At 42.7% G+C, this 16,490-nt stretch overlaps 1 protein-coding gene and 1 non-coding gene across 5 annotated transcripts in view; both read right to left on the reverse strand.

The window, feature by feature from the left end:
• The window catches only part of LOC139657783 (inactive rhomboid protein 1-like), a 54,131-nt gene that overhangs the window by 13,745 nt on the left and 23,896 nt on the right, over positions 1-16,490 (reverse strand). The window contains exons 2-6 of one of the 4 annotated variants that reach the window (XM_071535718.1): positions 14,393-14,561; positions 12,992-13,137; positions 12,503-12,649; positions 2,895-3,123; positions 1,083-1,289 (exon numbers count right to left, since the gene is read on the reverse strand). In XM_071535718.1, the coding sequence (XP_071391819.1) occupies positions 1,083-1,289; positions 2,895-3,123; positions 12,503-12,649; positions 12,992-13,137; positions 14,393-14,533 (870 nt within the window). In that variant the 5' untranslated portion in view covers positions 14,534-14,561. Of the gene's footprint in view, positions 1-1,082; positions 1,290-2,894; positions 3,124-7,687; positions 8,656-12,502; positions 12,650-12,991; positions 13,138-14,392; positions 14,562-16,490 lie in introns of those variants that run through there. The other 3 variants (XM_071535719.1, XM_071535721.1, XM_071535720.1) reach the window with 3 other exon arrangements.
• trnai-uau (transfer RNA isoleucine (anticodon UAU)) lies at positions 15,600-15,693 on the reverse strand. Its single transcript has 2 exons — positions 15,656-15,693; positions 15,600-15,635 (listed from the first exon to the last, which is right to left on the reverse strand). It is a non-coding gene; the product is annotated as a tRNA-Ile (tRNA).

Here is a 16,490-nt window from a genome sequence, read left to right on the forward strand (position 1 = left end):
ACACAGCACTTCTGGAATATTCTGTCGGCAATCCACCAGACAGCTGAGCATTCGGTCTGTATTACTGTCGACCATCTGGTATTGACCGCCCCCAACACACACACACACACACACACACACACACACACACACACACAGATACACTGCCCATCTATCCATCCATTCATGTATGTATGGACAGAAAGCATCACCTGTGAGATATCACTGGAGTTTAATCCTCAACAATACTAATCCATCTCAACTTTTACATAACATGTATACACACACACACACACATATATATATGTGTATATGTATATATATATATATATAAATACACAGTATACACACACGCAAATACACACATGTAGAAATGAAAGCTCGCAAATAAACTCAGAAATAAAAACCATCCATTCATACATATAGGACAAAACATTTCAGAAGAATAAGACTCTAGTTTTTAGCGAGAAAAAAGTAAGGTGATGTTAAGTGTGTGTGTGTGTGTGTACGTGCTGGTATACTGTATGTATTTAGATGTGTGTGTGTGTATATTATGTATATGTGTGTGTGTTTGGATCGTTGGATGTACAGGCTGTCTATACTCCTGGCCTATTGGAGATCCTTTACAAAGGATAATATAATGATGGAAAGCATTAATATGTCCTGACCTCAATCTCCTTTTCAGAGGAAAAACATCACAACCTGTTTTAGACTGTCGATCCTAAGTGATCCAATCGTGTTTGCCTACAATGGATTACTAATGCCTTTGTTCTCACTGCAAACATTCAATAGCATTAGTGAGGATGTATTATAGCCAGTCCAAGTGTGCATTCACATTATGGACAAAAGATAAATAATATCAATTTCAGGAAAACGGGGCGTAGAAGTTAAAACAGTGGGCTTGTGATTGGAAGATCAAGAGTTCAAAGCCCAGATCAGAATATTTCTTGGAGGTAGAGATGCTCTGGAGGCAGAAATAATCTCATTGGTTGAGTTAAACCTCAGTAGGCGGAGCCAAAGAACCTCCGTTTCCGGCGAACATTATTTAGCTGACACTCACCCAAAGTGATTTACCCTCACAAACACACAAGCGACACACACACCTTCATCAGCGCCGCCGCGGCCTTGAGGCTCATGACTGCGACGGACTCCCGTTTGCGTCGTCGCGGCAACCTGTTGAGGGCGGAGCGGGAGCTGGAGAAGGAGCAGAGGGAGGCGGCGCCGGGCGTGATGGGAGTCTGCGGGACGCTGAAGCCGTCTACCTCCTCCACCATGCGGAAGGCACGCCCCCGCGCCAGGGGGTCCACGATCTGCACGCACACACACACACACACACTATAAGTGGGGTTTTTTTTTCAGGTTACTTTTTGGGTATTAGATAGTTGACTGTGAAGAGAGACAGGAACATATTGGGGAGCGAGAGAGGAGAATGACATGCAACAAAAGGTCCTAGTCCCGATTCAAACCCAGGAGGTCACAGTTCTCCTCAGACCAGACTGACCCATCATGACACCCAGTGCATTTTTTGAAGCAGGGTTGTTTTTATCTCCAAGGAACAGACAAGAACAGCAACAATAAGATATAGGAAAACACACAGCAACAGAATACAACACTGAACAACAAGTCAAAACTAGGGTTACACCAATATACTGGGACGAAAAATTGGACTTTTACTAAAAATCGGATATCGGCCAGTCTGTGTCGTCCAACTCTGAGATAAATAATATACCTTATGGTCTTCATGACTTGCTTTTCTTTTTTTTTTGACAAGGATACATTTGTGACTTTTTTGTGTAGTTTTGTATTTCGTGTCCTGTGTCTTTTACTCTGTACGGTTTGTTATTGTGCTGTTTCTTTGCTTTGACCTGCCAAAGGACTACCTGCGACGGACTCGCAGGTAGAATGAGCTTGCAGCTATAATCTGGTACGGTGCATCAAATGGTGACATTTATATTTGAACTGTATATTGTCCCTTTTAAATAAATAAATAAATAAATACAATAAATAAATGTACTTGACTTGATTGATTGTAATGCAACATTTTGATCAGATTCCACTCAAATATGCACAAACATGTATTATTACTATTTTTCTTATTGTTATTGTTATTACTGTTTTTATTATTTTTATTACAATCATCAACCTCAGTTCCAATGGAGAGGTTTAGTGTTCCATGGTCTAAAGCAGTGGTTCTCAACCTGGGGGTCGGGACCCCTCAGGGGGTTGCAAGATCATTTCAGGGGGGTCACAAGATGATTTATAGGATAGGAAAAAAGCATATTTCTGCTATAAAAATGTTTTATCGTGTCTATTTCGTCAGATTTTTCAAAACAATGTTGCTCTTATTCTTGTGAAATACTGAATAGTTTTCAGTCTCTAGGCCTCCTCTGATAATGAGTCAAATGAAACAAACTGAAAAGGGAAAATCATTGTTTGGTTGAACTCTGCACATTTGTAACAGGGATCGCGAGTAGGCATCACTTCGTTTTAAGGGGTCACGAGCCAAAAAGGTTGAGAGCCACTGGTCTAAAGACTGAGAGACTGCTAATAGAATTCTGGGGAAACACTGAGAACTTTTAATTTCTTGGAATTTTTTTGGCATGAAAATGATGAACTATAAAGACACTGAATATCAGTGCAAAACATTGGTTATCGGTAGCTTCAATCCAAAAAACATCAGTATCTGTATCAGCCTTCAAAAACCCTTATTGGTGTAACCCTAGTCAAGACAATCCATGACAACGCAAAGAGGTAAAGCAAGCGCCTAAAATCTGGACTAACTACATATTCAACATAGAAAGAAAGCCAGAAAGAGAGAAGGAAAGAGAGAACCTTTCATGGGTAAAAAGGTGATCAATCATCAAATCATCTAATCTATCCCTCCATCCCTCTAACCGTCCCAGGCGCTGGCCTACCCTCTGCATGCCATAGTGCTGGTGACTGGGGTGGTGGGGTGGGAGGTAGAGGGGGGGAGGGGTCTCAGTGCTGGCCAGGGAGAGGTTGTCCTGGCTGGGAAGCTCCATCTCCCTCATCACCTGGGCCTTCAGACCCCCGTACAGCTGGTTGCAGTGCTGCAGGCTCTTCCTCCTCCATCGCTGGGTGCTGTCGCTGTCCTTGCTCACCCCGAACCAGTCGGCCGTGCCCCTGGGGAAGAAAAGACGGGGTCTGGGTTAGAGGGGGCGGGATGTCATAAAAATGGCAAAATTCGAATGTTGGTTTGTGGGGATCAGCATTGATTTAGGAGTGCATTTGCTGCATGGTGTGAGAAATGTCCATAGCAGGAAGAAATCAACGGGTGCTCTTCAGAATGAGAGTACAAGCGAAAGTGAAAAAAACAAAGAGAGTCTGTTGTGAAAGCAAAAGTTAAAAGCTTTTATTTTTACACTGGTAATTTGTTAAAGTAAAAACTGACCAATGCGTTTCAGCTTGAATCTGAGGCACCCTGTTGCTATCACAGCTGGACCCTTCGACCCCCATTTCCCATCAACTTTTGTAACATGGCCATTAACATTACAAAAAAAAAAGAGAGAGATAATGAAAATAGAGCGCTTCTGGTGTCATGTAAAAAAACAAAAAAACACACTCTCTCTATTTTGTACTCATCCTCTTGCAGCTGTTTTCGGTAGCAATTGCATTATTATCAAAACCACAGAGCAAAAACACGATGGACAAGCTTGTTCAGTGTCAAGAGACAAGAGTGCTGAATCATCTCAAAAAGCATCAAGCTAGTTTCTACATGTGGTGAAGGTGGATCGAGCCAAACTAACATGCCGACACTTGTGCCGATAATCTGCTTCAGCCTTAAATTTCGGCACACCAAATATCTGAATATTCGTTTAGACGACGCTCTGAATAGTCGACCATGAGAAAAGGGTCTTGTGCACATCCCTATTGGTTAGTTGATCATTTTACTGATTAGCTGGTTGATTAGTAGTTTTGTTGGTTAATTGGTTGATTGGTTGATTGTCTAATGGCTAAATGTATTTTTCATATCTGAGGTTACAGATAGAGTGAGCATTTGCCCATACAGAGGAAGACAAACAATGATGAAACAGAAAATGAACCTTAGTGAAGACCATGAATCATTGCCTTGTCGGCCTTTCAGCATAGAAGCGTATGGAGAAATTACAAAGTAGAAAGAAGTATTTTAAAGAAAGTGTGATGCCGGTGTGGAGTGACAGAGTGGGAATGGAAACACATTGATGCCTCTGAATCTGGAGCCTTATACCTTTTCTTTTGCACCTTATACATACAGGGAGCCAACATACAATCTCGACGTTGTCAAAAATCTGATCAAATATCTTTGGCGGTATCACAAAGTAAAGGTGCCAACAAGTAGTAAACACCAGCTTATTCTGTTTATTGAATGGATGTAATGTGATTGGATAATGAACAATGGGGAAGGTAAAGTTTAGGCTTCTGCAGTGAAGTTGAGATGCGGGTCAGGATTTGTATTGCTGTAGTAGTTTGTGTGCAGTATGATCAGGCTGAACTAGGTCAGTTGATTTAACAGAGCTCTCCTCCTGCAGCAATTTGGAAAAAAAACAAAACAACTAACACAAAATCTTGTGCAACATGTCGACCTTTAGGATTAAGAAATCCTCATGTGTCCAGCTACCCTCTTTTTTATTCTCCCTCTCTCTCCCCTCTATTCCCCTTTCTCTGTGTATGGGTGTTTGTGTGTGTGTGTGTGTGTGTGTGTGTGTGTGTGTGTGTGTGTGTGTGTGAGAGTGGATGATGCCAACCCAGCTGGCACAGAGTGAATGAAAAATACAGTCTTGTTTCCTTACACAACCTGTTCTTTCACTGGTATATAAAGCAGCTGATGGTCCCTATATTAGTTCTCTGGTAGATGACCGGACCTGGCTGTGTGTGTGTGTGTGTGTGTGTGTGTGTGTGTGTGGGTGATGCATATACAGACATGAGCTCTATGTTTAAGTGTGTGTATGTATGCATCAAGTGCCTTTTTCCAAGAAACAGTGACTGTGTGCCAGGCTGTGTGTTAAACAATCAGGAGAGCAGGGGAGCAAAGTGGAGGCCAGGCCGGGGAAACTGTTTGGAGAGCAGAACACTCAGTAATAAACACTCGGCCCACATCATTAAGAAAGACGCCAGCTGGGGAAGCCTTTTAAGGCTGCGCAGGGGCAGGGAGGGGGCGGCGCGACGCTGACTGTTGTCCTTCCAGAGAGGAATGTTTTAGAAAGAGGTCACAGGTTTGGGAGGGATGAGAGAGATGCAGACCGGGCCGCTCCGAGCCGGAGATGTGGAGATGGAAACAGATAGGAGGAGAGACAGAGAGAAATGGGAGGGGGGGGGGGGGGGGGTCATCACAGAAAAAAACTTTTGCAGCCAGGCCATGTGTTGTGACTGAGTGTGTGACAGAAAATCGTTTTTGTGTCATTTAGAGGGAAAATGCGTGCATTTTAGCGTTTGAGTCACCTTTCAAAAGTTGCTAAAAGTTCCAAATACATTTTAAAAGTAGCTAAATTTGTTGCTAGGTGCTTTTTGAAAAAAAAGTTGCCAGGGTAGTCTGAAAAGTTGCTAAATCTAGCAACAAAATTGCTAAATTGGCAACACTGGCATGAACTCTGAAATGCGAGGGAGGAGCCAAGCTAAAATTTGAAAGCTGGAGGGAGCGGGAGGAGCTTCGTTCCGGAGCAGAATTTGACAACAAGCTTTAGAAAAGAGGTGAAAACAGCAACACAGCTGCTGCTGTGTGGATATTGGTTTATATCATTATGTCTCCATGAAATCTCCACATAGCACACATTAGTTTCAGGATTGGTTAGCAGGTCTGATATCGCTTATTGCAGGTTTAAGGTTTGGTCAAAGTTAAGTAAACTTTTACTGAAAACTTCACTCACAGTAGAGAATTTCTTTGTATGAGGTGGGAATTGAACCCAGGTCACCGGAGTTGAAGGTAAATGTACATTACAGTCGTCCACCAAGCCACCCATCATGCACCTGGAGCTGTATCTGTTTCTAGTCTTGTCTCTTCCATGTAATCTTTTCATGGTGGAGAATCACATTTCTCTCACTTTTGGTGCACAGAGCATGTTAGACCAGGCTGGCTTCTGCTGCACTGTGGAAGCATTGCATGATAGATGGCATTTGTGTGAGAGCTTGTTTAGATAAGAGGGTGTTTGCCTGCATGCACACATGCACCGACAGGCACACATGTCTTATTGCCCACACCTCAAAAGCGCCCACATAAAATCTTAACTAAGACATTTATGACTGGCTTGACGACTGCACAGCTCCATCAACCATTAAAGATTAAAGCGACATCAAGCCACATCAATTAGCTTCCATATCCTCCAGGTAAGGCTGGTGCACATCAAGTAGCAATCTACCGTAATTATTAAAGGCAGGCTGAGGCAGTTCTGCACAGAACTAGACACTACTCATCACTGAGAAAAGGCCAAGGGGCAAAGCTTAGCAGAATCTAAACAAATGCCACCACTCAATAAATAATTATGGCAATAAATATGCGCATGAATAATAAATATTGAGGTTATTGATTCGGTAAATCCTCTCCCAACCAGAAGCTGCTGGTATTCTTCCACTATTCCTTCTATGATTACATAATAGGGTTAGGCTGATATATCGGCTTGCCGATACTGGCCTTTTATTAAATATCAATCAGTCATGCTGTCCACTGCTGAAATAATGGAGGTTCCTCCCTGAATACAACTACATAAAAACAGTCTGTAAAACCTGCAATGAAATTCTATTTTCCTTGCACATTTTATTTATGAATTCTTCATTTAAAGGCAGTAATCTATCTCAGAGTTTCCCCATGAATAGGTGCATTGGGTCACTCTGCTTTAAAGTGCTGTTAATCCTAAAAGAATTTCATTAGTCTGGGTTTCAATGGACAGTTTTAATGTCTCTTGATGGTCTTAAATGCTGTTTCAGAGGTTTTTCCACCCTGAGAAGAACAAAACTGTTGGGGAAACACTGAACACTTGTCATATTTTGCATGAAAATGGTCCAGTTTAACACAAGATATCGACTAGTGGTGATGATTAATCTGTTGTGTTTGCCGTCATGCATGTTATGTTTTCTTACACAATTCCACAACAACCTCAATGTGTCAAAGAACAAACCGGTTAATTTATATTTCACACATAAACCGAAACTGCAATTAGTGTTTATCTGCTTTCTTTGGCTGTGAGGACTGTGAGAGTATTTGTTGTGTTCAGTGAAATCATTGTAGATGAGAAAAAACAGCATGGACACAAGTCTCAGTGAGGGGTATTAATGGGAGTTTTCAAGTCACAGAATTGTCTAGGATGTGGTATGCACTTTTCAAATCAAAGCAAAGAATCTCTGTTTAACATCAGTATAGCTGAAGGTGTTTGGGAAGCATTTACACCCAAGAAGCAGGTAAAGCAGCATTAATATTATATTAAGTGTATTATATGTGAGTTGTTGCTTCAATAGCAATACTGCAAGCACACAAGTGGATAAAACTCAAAAAGTAGGACTCAAATTAAATGCTGTTAAAATAACCAACAAGCATAGTGTCTCTGTACATCTTAAGCAAACCTCAATCTCTACGGACAATGAAACACACGAACAAGTTGTTCAACCTTTCAATCCATTGGCCAAACTGGCTGGATCACCAAATTTGCTCAGCATCTTCTGCTTTGGCTCGCCACATGGGGAACCGAGGAGAACCAGAACCAAACCAGACCAGACTCACCTGTCCAGAGAGCTCCAGGAGGGGGTGAAGGTCAGGGTCATACCTGGGGGGGGCAGGGACCGGGTAGCTGTGTCTCCTCCACCGCCAACATGGCCAAACACACTGTCCCCGGTTACCCTCCGACCCTCTTAAACCCTGAACCCTAACCCTCTGACCTCACAGCCACCGACACACACCGATCCTCCACCAGCGTTGCAGATCACACTCACAGCGTTCCATAAGGGGATTTCCCGATATCCAGGCCAGCAGTAGCTTACAACGCAGGGAGAGCAGATCCCTCTCTGTTTATGAGGATCTGCACATGTCCCGGCTCCGTGTCCGGTGACCTGCTCCGGCGTCCGCCAGCCAGGCAGGCAGGCAGGCAGCCTCCTGTTAATCAAAGGTCAGAGGAAAAGCCGTTTATCCCCCCCCCCCAGCTGATCTCCTCAGCCGGACGGGAATCTGTTGCCGGGTTGATCTCTGCTATGAATCTCTAATGTGTTGACTCCCGACGAGATCCAGAGAGGAGCCGCCTTCTCTGCAGCTGGAGCCGCTCAGTCAAAAAAGATGATTGACTCGGGGAAACCAGGAGGCCAAGCTGAGGGATCTTCTGACAAACGATTCGGATCTCCACGGATTCGCTCTCTTCAGTCGTCTGACCTCGTGTTGCGGGCACAACAGAGTTTCCGTTGTGTGTTTGTGTGTGTGTGTGGGAGAGTGTGTGAATGTGTCAGTGGTTGGCAGTTCTCCCAGTATTCCTCCTCAACAGTTCGTCTTCTCTCTCAGAATAAAAGGATGTGACCTACTGGGCAAAAGAAGAGAGCAAAAAAAAGCAGCTCTGGTCCTTGTCAAACTAAATTCCCTCATCCAGACCCATATCCCTATCACTGAGTTTCTTTGTCTCCCGCTCTCCCTCTCTCTCTCTCTCTCTCCCTCTCTCTCTCTGTCTCTCGGCCCTGTTCGGGGAGTGTGTGTGTAAACACCAGTTCTCCCACTAACATACCAGCACTTCACAGGAAGCAAGAGATTAGAAGGACGGAGGGAGAGAAGAAAGACGGGAGACTGTACACATTAGGAGAAGGGAAGGAGGGAAGGAGGGAAGGAGGGAGGGGGGGGGGCACTGGGACTTGCCTGAACATGTCACTTTGAGAAATACATACACACACACACAAACACACACACACACACAGGATGCACTGACACACCGGTTTGGCCAGTCTCAATTGTTGCACACAGTGGATTTGAATACTGCCATAAAGAAACAAATTGGCCATGGTTACTTGACTTGATACACATTAGACCTATCATTATCAGCATCAATGTGACAGTAGCAAATGATTATTTATGTGACTCCAGTCTGATCTGTCAAATTTAATGGCGCCTTAACATGAAAAACCCTCTGACTCATAAAGAGAGAGCTGTGGGAGTTTTCCTGTAATCCTAAAGATCAACAAACATCAGGGTGTCCTTCCAGTTACAACGCACTGTCAGCCAACAACGCACAACAAATCACACACACACACACACACACACAGACACACACACAAACACACACACACACACACACACACACACTTTGTCTGAGTAGAAAAGATGTAGTTTCTCAAGCTAGATAAATTGCATTTCTGAACTCTCTGGAAGATTAAGTGCCTCATCTAACCACCAACGAGGCACGTACACACACACACATTCACCAACAGGTACACATACATGCACACACACACACATACACACAACCCAACACACACAAACACTCACTAAATCCCATTAATTCTCTCACAGACATCAAACACACACATTAATTCTCTCTCTCTCACACACACACACACACATACACACACACACAAGGCAAATTAACCTCGGCATGCAAAAGTTAAGACGTTCCTTTGAAGAGGATGTTGCTAGGTTTCGGTGTTGGCTCCAACTTAAAACATTAGCATCCAATCTAACTCCATAGGAGCACTGGCTTTGATGTGGTTCACATGCTGTGTGAGGCACAGAGATAGTGTGTATGAGTAACTGTGTTATTTGGTCTGCCTCAAACCATATGGTCCTATATACAGTGCCACCTGGACAGACACTCATGTGGATGTGTGTGTGTGTGTGTGTGTGAGACAGAGAGAGAGAGAGAGAGAGAGAGAGAGAGATAGAGAGAGAGAGCCTTCATGTGTCATGGACATTAGTCAAAACATCACAGGTGTGCTACAAAGAGACAAAAGTTATCTGATGGGTTCATAATGGGAAAATTCACCCTCTGATATTTTCACACTGTTATATATCATCAATCTGTGATGTTCAATGCGTTCCAGGAGTTATTTTGTACGGAAGTATTTTGTGCTTGTATTTTATGCCGTTATCTCGAGATCACGAGTTAATTATCTCGTTATCTCAAGAAAACAAGCTTTGTTATCTCGAGATAACAAGATAATCAACCCGTTATCACGAGAAAACAAAATGTCGTTTCCTCTTATTACTTATAATGTTTATCCGAGATCAGGAGTGCCATGCCAGCATACATAGATGGCATCTTGACAACTGTAGCAACTGATTTAAGCTGAAAATGTCAGATCAAGGAGTACCTGTTATTGATCAACGCATCAGACTGTACTTCAATCAAGGTCTAACACAGGCAGAAATTGCATTGTGTCTTTCTGTTAGAGATAACATTCAGATCAGTCCTCGTCATTTAAGGAGAAGTTATGAATCCTCCCCGACAGTCATGACAGTGAACTTGAAGGCTGACATCAGGTGTGATCAAATGAAGCAGACACCCATTTTCGAGTTCTCCATAATTATCTCGTGATCTCGAGAAAACAAAAGTCGTTTTCTCGTGATAAATTATCTTGTTATCTCGAGAAATCGACTTTTTGTTTTCTCGAGATCACGAGATAAATGAACCCGTTATCTCGAGAAAACGAGCTTTGTTATCTCGAGATAACAGCATTAAAAAAATAATTGCAAGCACGGCCGTTCTCGGCTTCCGTAATCGTGAGATTGTGTTGTAATTAACTTTTTTTGGTGTACCCACTTTGCCTCAACCTGCCTCATCTACTTCTGTTTCTGTTAGTGGTTTTCTACGTTTCCCAGAATGCCATTCGACAACCCCCCAGAGAACGGGCCTGAACTTGTTTCGAGAAAAAGTGAGCCCCTTTACTCAAAATGTTAACGTCAAAATATCTTAAATCTGCATTGCATTCTGGTCTCTATCCTGCACCCGTGGGTGGAGAAATTGGTCTCTCTCCTCTTCTACGATGGATTTGTTTTAGATCGATTAAACTCCATTGTAGCTGCACTGGAAATATCTCAACTTGATGTCATTATTGCCTACGTTTGGACAGCTATATTGGACAGAAATAAGAAAAATACACCACCAACAACAACAAAATGAGCTAGAGTAGTGGCATGCAACAAATCTATGACCCTGTTTCCGTCTGTAATGAAATTTAGTTTTTCTTAGATAGTCATCCCGTGAAGCATCCTGGCTGTGAGGTCTTTTTAGCCACAGATCTGGTCTCTTAATGCTGTGAGAAATAAATATTTGTCTGTTGTAATACTCACAGCCCTTACAACCTCTCACCCACTCACACACAAACATATCTTTGTGTACAAACATATAAATTTGCCTCCTACACACTTACGACAACACTTTGTCCTTTTTCCCTTTAGTTTTCCTCCCTTTTTATTTTTTATCTCCCCTGCTACATCTCTCCCCTCTGATCCTTTCCTTGCCATGTTTTCTCCCTCTCCTCCACTCTGTTCTCGCCTTCTGCCTCTCCTCTTCCACCAGTAACAGCTCAATTTTTTGGGGGGGAAAGTGCAGTTTTTCATGCACATACAGACAGTATTTTGGCACTGTCAAGCTTCAGCACCAATCTGTTGCTCTCTGTTTATCAGTCCCATCTCTCCCACCCTCCCTTCATCCATTCTCTTTAAGTCACAATGAAATGACAAAGACTTTTTCACTTTGTTAGCTAATTCGCCATATCATAACATACAGCTATTTACCAGTAGATGCCCCCCAAAAATTTTCATTTTCTCATATTTTTACATCAAAATCCCATTACTTTTAAATCCTGAAAAAACCCAGCATATTTTCAGTACCTCATTATGTACCAGTAGGCGTACATGAAATTTCAAACCAATAATAGCATAACAGCTTTCTGAACAATAGCCATATCATTATATAAAACTTGAAACTTCACAACTTTGAAAATGATGCAATTGCAACAACAACCAAAAAACCCTGTTTCCTTTTCCTCCGGTGGCTGGAGGCAGTGAGATCTGACGTAAATATCAGATCAAGAGTAGAATCAGGGGAAGGACAGGGGAAAAGAAAATTGAAGAAAAACATATGGGTTCACTCACAATGTGCATCTAAAAGTGGGAGTATTTGTTGTGTTCTTTTATCTTTCTATTTTACTTGATTTGATTATTTTAATGCAATGCATTTTGCTTGTTCTTTTATATGAATTTTATCTTTTTATCTGTCTTTTATCTGCCTTTTATCTGCCTTCATGTTGTGTATGAAAGGTGCTATACAAATAAAGGTTATCATTATTATTATTGTTTTAAAAAATCTGAAAATTGTGACAGCTCAAGATTATGTGCAAGGCATTTTTTAACTTGGGAACACTTTTGAACCGTCCCTCCCCAGTTTATATCCTGTTTCAGCCAGAAATGCTTAGAACTACGGAAAGAAAGACACCATCAAAATGCTGTTTCCTTGTGAGTTATACCCAAGTTTTTCCCTTCCTTCCTGGCTCCCTCCCTCTTTCCTTCCCTCCCTCCCTCCCTCCTTCCTTCCCTCCTTCCCTCCCTCCTCCTCCTCTGCTGTACCTGATGATCTGTTTGGGTATGGACGACCGCCGTCGGGTCAGTATTTTGGGGATGCAGGAGCGCCTGCGGACGGTCGACACCCTCCTGGGGCCCCTCTGGCCCTTTGGGGGAACTGTGTTGACCCGCTCGAAGCGCACCCTCTTCTCGCTACACACACACACACACACACACACACACACACATAACGCACCACACCGCATAGAGAACAAGGAAGCAGTGGGGAAAGTAGAAGGTAGAGAAGGAAGAATAAAGGAGAAGGGGAAAAAGAGAGAAGAAAATAGAGAAAGATTAATCAGTGTTAAATCAGAAAGGAAATTACAGCTTAAATTAGTGGAAATTTTATTAGTGGAAAAGTATTATTCTAAATCAAAGGCATGCAGAAATCAGAGGAAATCAGCAGCTGGAGAAAATCAGCAGATACCCGAAGAGCAAACCCTTCTCTGTGTGTGTGTGTGTGTGTGTGTGTGTGTGTGTGTGTGTGTGTCCCACCTCTTGATGGTCTGTGTGATGGAGGGCAGTCTCTCCAGAGGGGGTCTGAGGTAGTTGTTGGAAGTTTCCAAGGCAGCGATGCCAGTCTGGGAGTTTTCCCCCGGCATGCTGACACTGCGCAGGAAGCCCAGGGGACGCTTTACCGGCTGCAACACACACACACACACACACACACACACACACACACACACACACACACACACACACACACATCACAGTAAGAGGAAAACAAGGCAACAGTTAATTTGTCGCCCCCCAACAGATGATGCTGCCACCCTCTGTGACAATCAGTAACAAGTTATACAAATGTGAAAAGGGTGGTTTATTTTTGGCAGCGCTCCACATTGGTTGACTGTAAAAAATTATGTAGCCACCCCTGAAGTCAACCAGTAAATAAATTATAAAGCCCTAGAGGGGAAACTATTTTTCAAGAAACTTGGTGGAAAATCTCTGGGGAAAAAATGGTCAAAAATCCAATATGGTGAACACTGATGGTCCTGGAGGCAAATTTGTAGAGCAAGCATAGTTGGATATGCGCCATCAAATTTTATGTCAATCCAACATGCTTTCTGGTAGTAATTTCAGTAATTTCAGAATACAGTGGTGAGATGCATCACGTGTGGTTACTATTATTCTTTTCTATACTAAAATGTACAGTACTAATGTAATTACTATTTTTTTCCTATACCAAAACGTACTCTACTATTGCAATTACTATTATTCTTTGCTATACTATCGTAATTGCTATTCTACTATTCTCTATTGCAGTGATTCTCAATCTTTTTCATATCAAGGACCCCTAATTTAGTCCACATTAAAGCCGCAGACCCCCATTTGATGATATTTTGTCTCTCAAATCCAAATCTGAGAATATTTTTATTGTCAGATATGATTTTGCCCAGAATTCCATGACTATCTGTATTGTAGGTAGAGAGATAACAGTGAAACTATGATCAAAACAGTCATTCTTCTACATTCTCTAATTGTGTTAACTTCTTGTAAATGAAATAATTCTGAAGTTTAACAATAAATCAATTTGTTGGGGACCCCCTGGAACTCTGTCAAGGACCCCTGGTGGTCCCTGGACCCCATGTTGAGAACCACTGCTCTATTGTACTCTACCGTATTCCACTCTACTAGTTACTCTTCTACTATTCTATACTACAGTATACAGTTATGTACTATTCTAATTACTATTCTATTACTATATACTATACTATACTATAGTATACTATACTATACTATACTATACTACACTACACTATGCTATGCTGTACTAGTGTTACTACAACCACTACTAACCCCACTATTCTAACTGCTTTTCTACTATTCTATTCTATACTATACCATTGTAATTGCAGTTCTACCTCTCTGAGCTCTACTCTTCTGTTCTCCATGTACCTGGGTGAGTGTGGGCGTGTCGTCGGGGGTGAGCTGGATGGTGGGGATGTCTAGTTTGAGCCATGGAGGCTTCTTCCTCTGCAGGCTGCTGTTCCTGCTGCCCTCCTGGCCCTCCTGGCCCGCCTGGCCCGGCTCAGCCATGCTCACTGCTGCCCCCTACGCCTGCCAGCTGGACCACAGCACACACACACACACACACACACACAGGGAGACGGGGACAACGATGAGAAACACAATCACTGAACCACTGAATTTGTCAGCGTACTGATGATGTACAAGAAGAAACATGACAGACTGAGATACAGCTATCTAAAGTTAGATTAACTCCGGAACAATCAATGGGATTGCAAGACACTGCACTTATTCAAAGTACGTGCGTAGCATTGAGACAGTATGCATGAAATAGAGGCATACACACACACACACACACACATTGCTTCAAACAAAGTCTAACACATGGTAGAAAAACCAAACTGACCAGATTTGTTGAGTAATTATAATTATTGGACAGAATGTGCACAAAATCAACAGTAATCCATGTCTCCCCATGGTGTTGGTTTGGTTGCCCAGACAGATAAAATATGCAGGCAAATGCTTGAATACCCCAGTCAGTCCATCTGTTTAAAATTACTAGTCTATCACAAAGCCCTCAGTCTAGGTGTAGTGTAACCTAACCAGTTTACAACATGTCTGCTGCAGGTGAGACTTGACTTGGTCCTCACTTGGCCACTGACAGTACAGAATATCACTAACCAACCTGTTAAAAGCCTGAGCTTGCAGCCTCTGTTGTTGTTTGTTGCTCAAGTGCAGCCTGATGCCAACTTCTGTGACTATTTCTATTTTCTGTGACTAGTCAGCTCCATCAGTCAGAACTAATGTAGAATTAGTCAATGATGGTTCAACAGGTTTTGTAATTGGGATAATGAAATGTAAAACCCCAAATTGGACCAAATTTAAATATCATAGCTGAATTAAAATGACACTCAGGTGATTATCTCACTAATTGCATTTGATTTGTGTGTCTGATGGGTCTGGCCACTGCTGCAAGACGAATACGTTCCATCGCCTGGTTTGTACAGAAATAACAAACCATTGACCATTGATTGATTTTTATTGATAAGAGGACAGCTTCACACTGTGCCAGCTGCAGATGCTTGTTTCTCTCTCTCTTATTTCACAGCCAGCCACAGGGAGATTAAAACTTCTCTGCTCCAGGTGAGGCTCGAACTCACAACCTCGGCATTGCTCTGCTGGCTACTGTCTTATAAGTACCGCGCGCTGACCGATTGCGCCACTGGAGCCTGTGCAGTGAAAGCAATCGACTGCTGCTATGGAGCGGCAGGCCTGTAGGAACGGTTCATCACCACAAGATGGCGCTGAGATTGAACTGAGGATTTCTCTCTCTCTCTCTCTGGCTCCCTCCTCCATCTCTCTCTCTATACACACACACCTACATATATCTTGTCTATTATAAACTCTCTCTCTCTCACACACAAACACACACACACACATACATCTATCTTGTCTATTATATGACCTTTGCTTTTCTCTCTCTCTCATGCTATTATATTAACTTTCATTCTCTCACTTTGTCTCTCTCTTTCTCTTTCTCTCACGAACTCTCACATATCTGTCTACTATATTAACTCTCCCTCTCTGTGACACACACACACACACTCACGTGTACACACACACACACACATACACATACACGCACAACCGCCCTCTATGAGAAGAGAACGAGAGAACAGAAAGGGAGGCTATTACTCGCCATCTAGTGCAATCCCATTCTTTTTTAACAGACATTTGATACAAGGATAACACACCAACTGACTGGTCCAAACGCAGCAGCCCACCTACAGACAGAGAGAGCGAGAGAGTGAGAGAGAGAGAGAGAGAGAGGGAGAGAGAGAGAGAGAGCGAGGCCGCCGGAGTGAGCCACTGAGCTACACAAACAGGAGGAAAGCCACAGAGTCGAAAGCCAAAGCCTCCTCTCATCCTGTTGTTAGATGGTTAATGGGTTTATGGGTAGGAGAAGGGATTTGGAGAGTGACAGGGGTTTTCCTCTGCAGCCAATTCAGTAGAATTCTTATGGGAG

Source organism: Centroberyx affinis, unplaced genomic scaffold (assembly GCF_046629955.1).
Source record: "Centroberyx affinis isolate AG114_WGS23_722 - 3 ecotype Tasmania unplaced genomic scaffold, CSIRO-AGI_Caff_v1 ptg002757l_1, whole genome shotgun sequence".
In the NCBI taxonomy this organism is placed as follows: Eukaryota; Metazoa; Chordata; class Actinopteri; order Beryciformes; family Berycidae; genus Centroberyx; species Centroberyx affinis.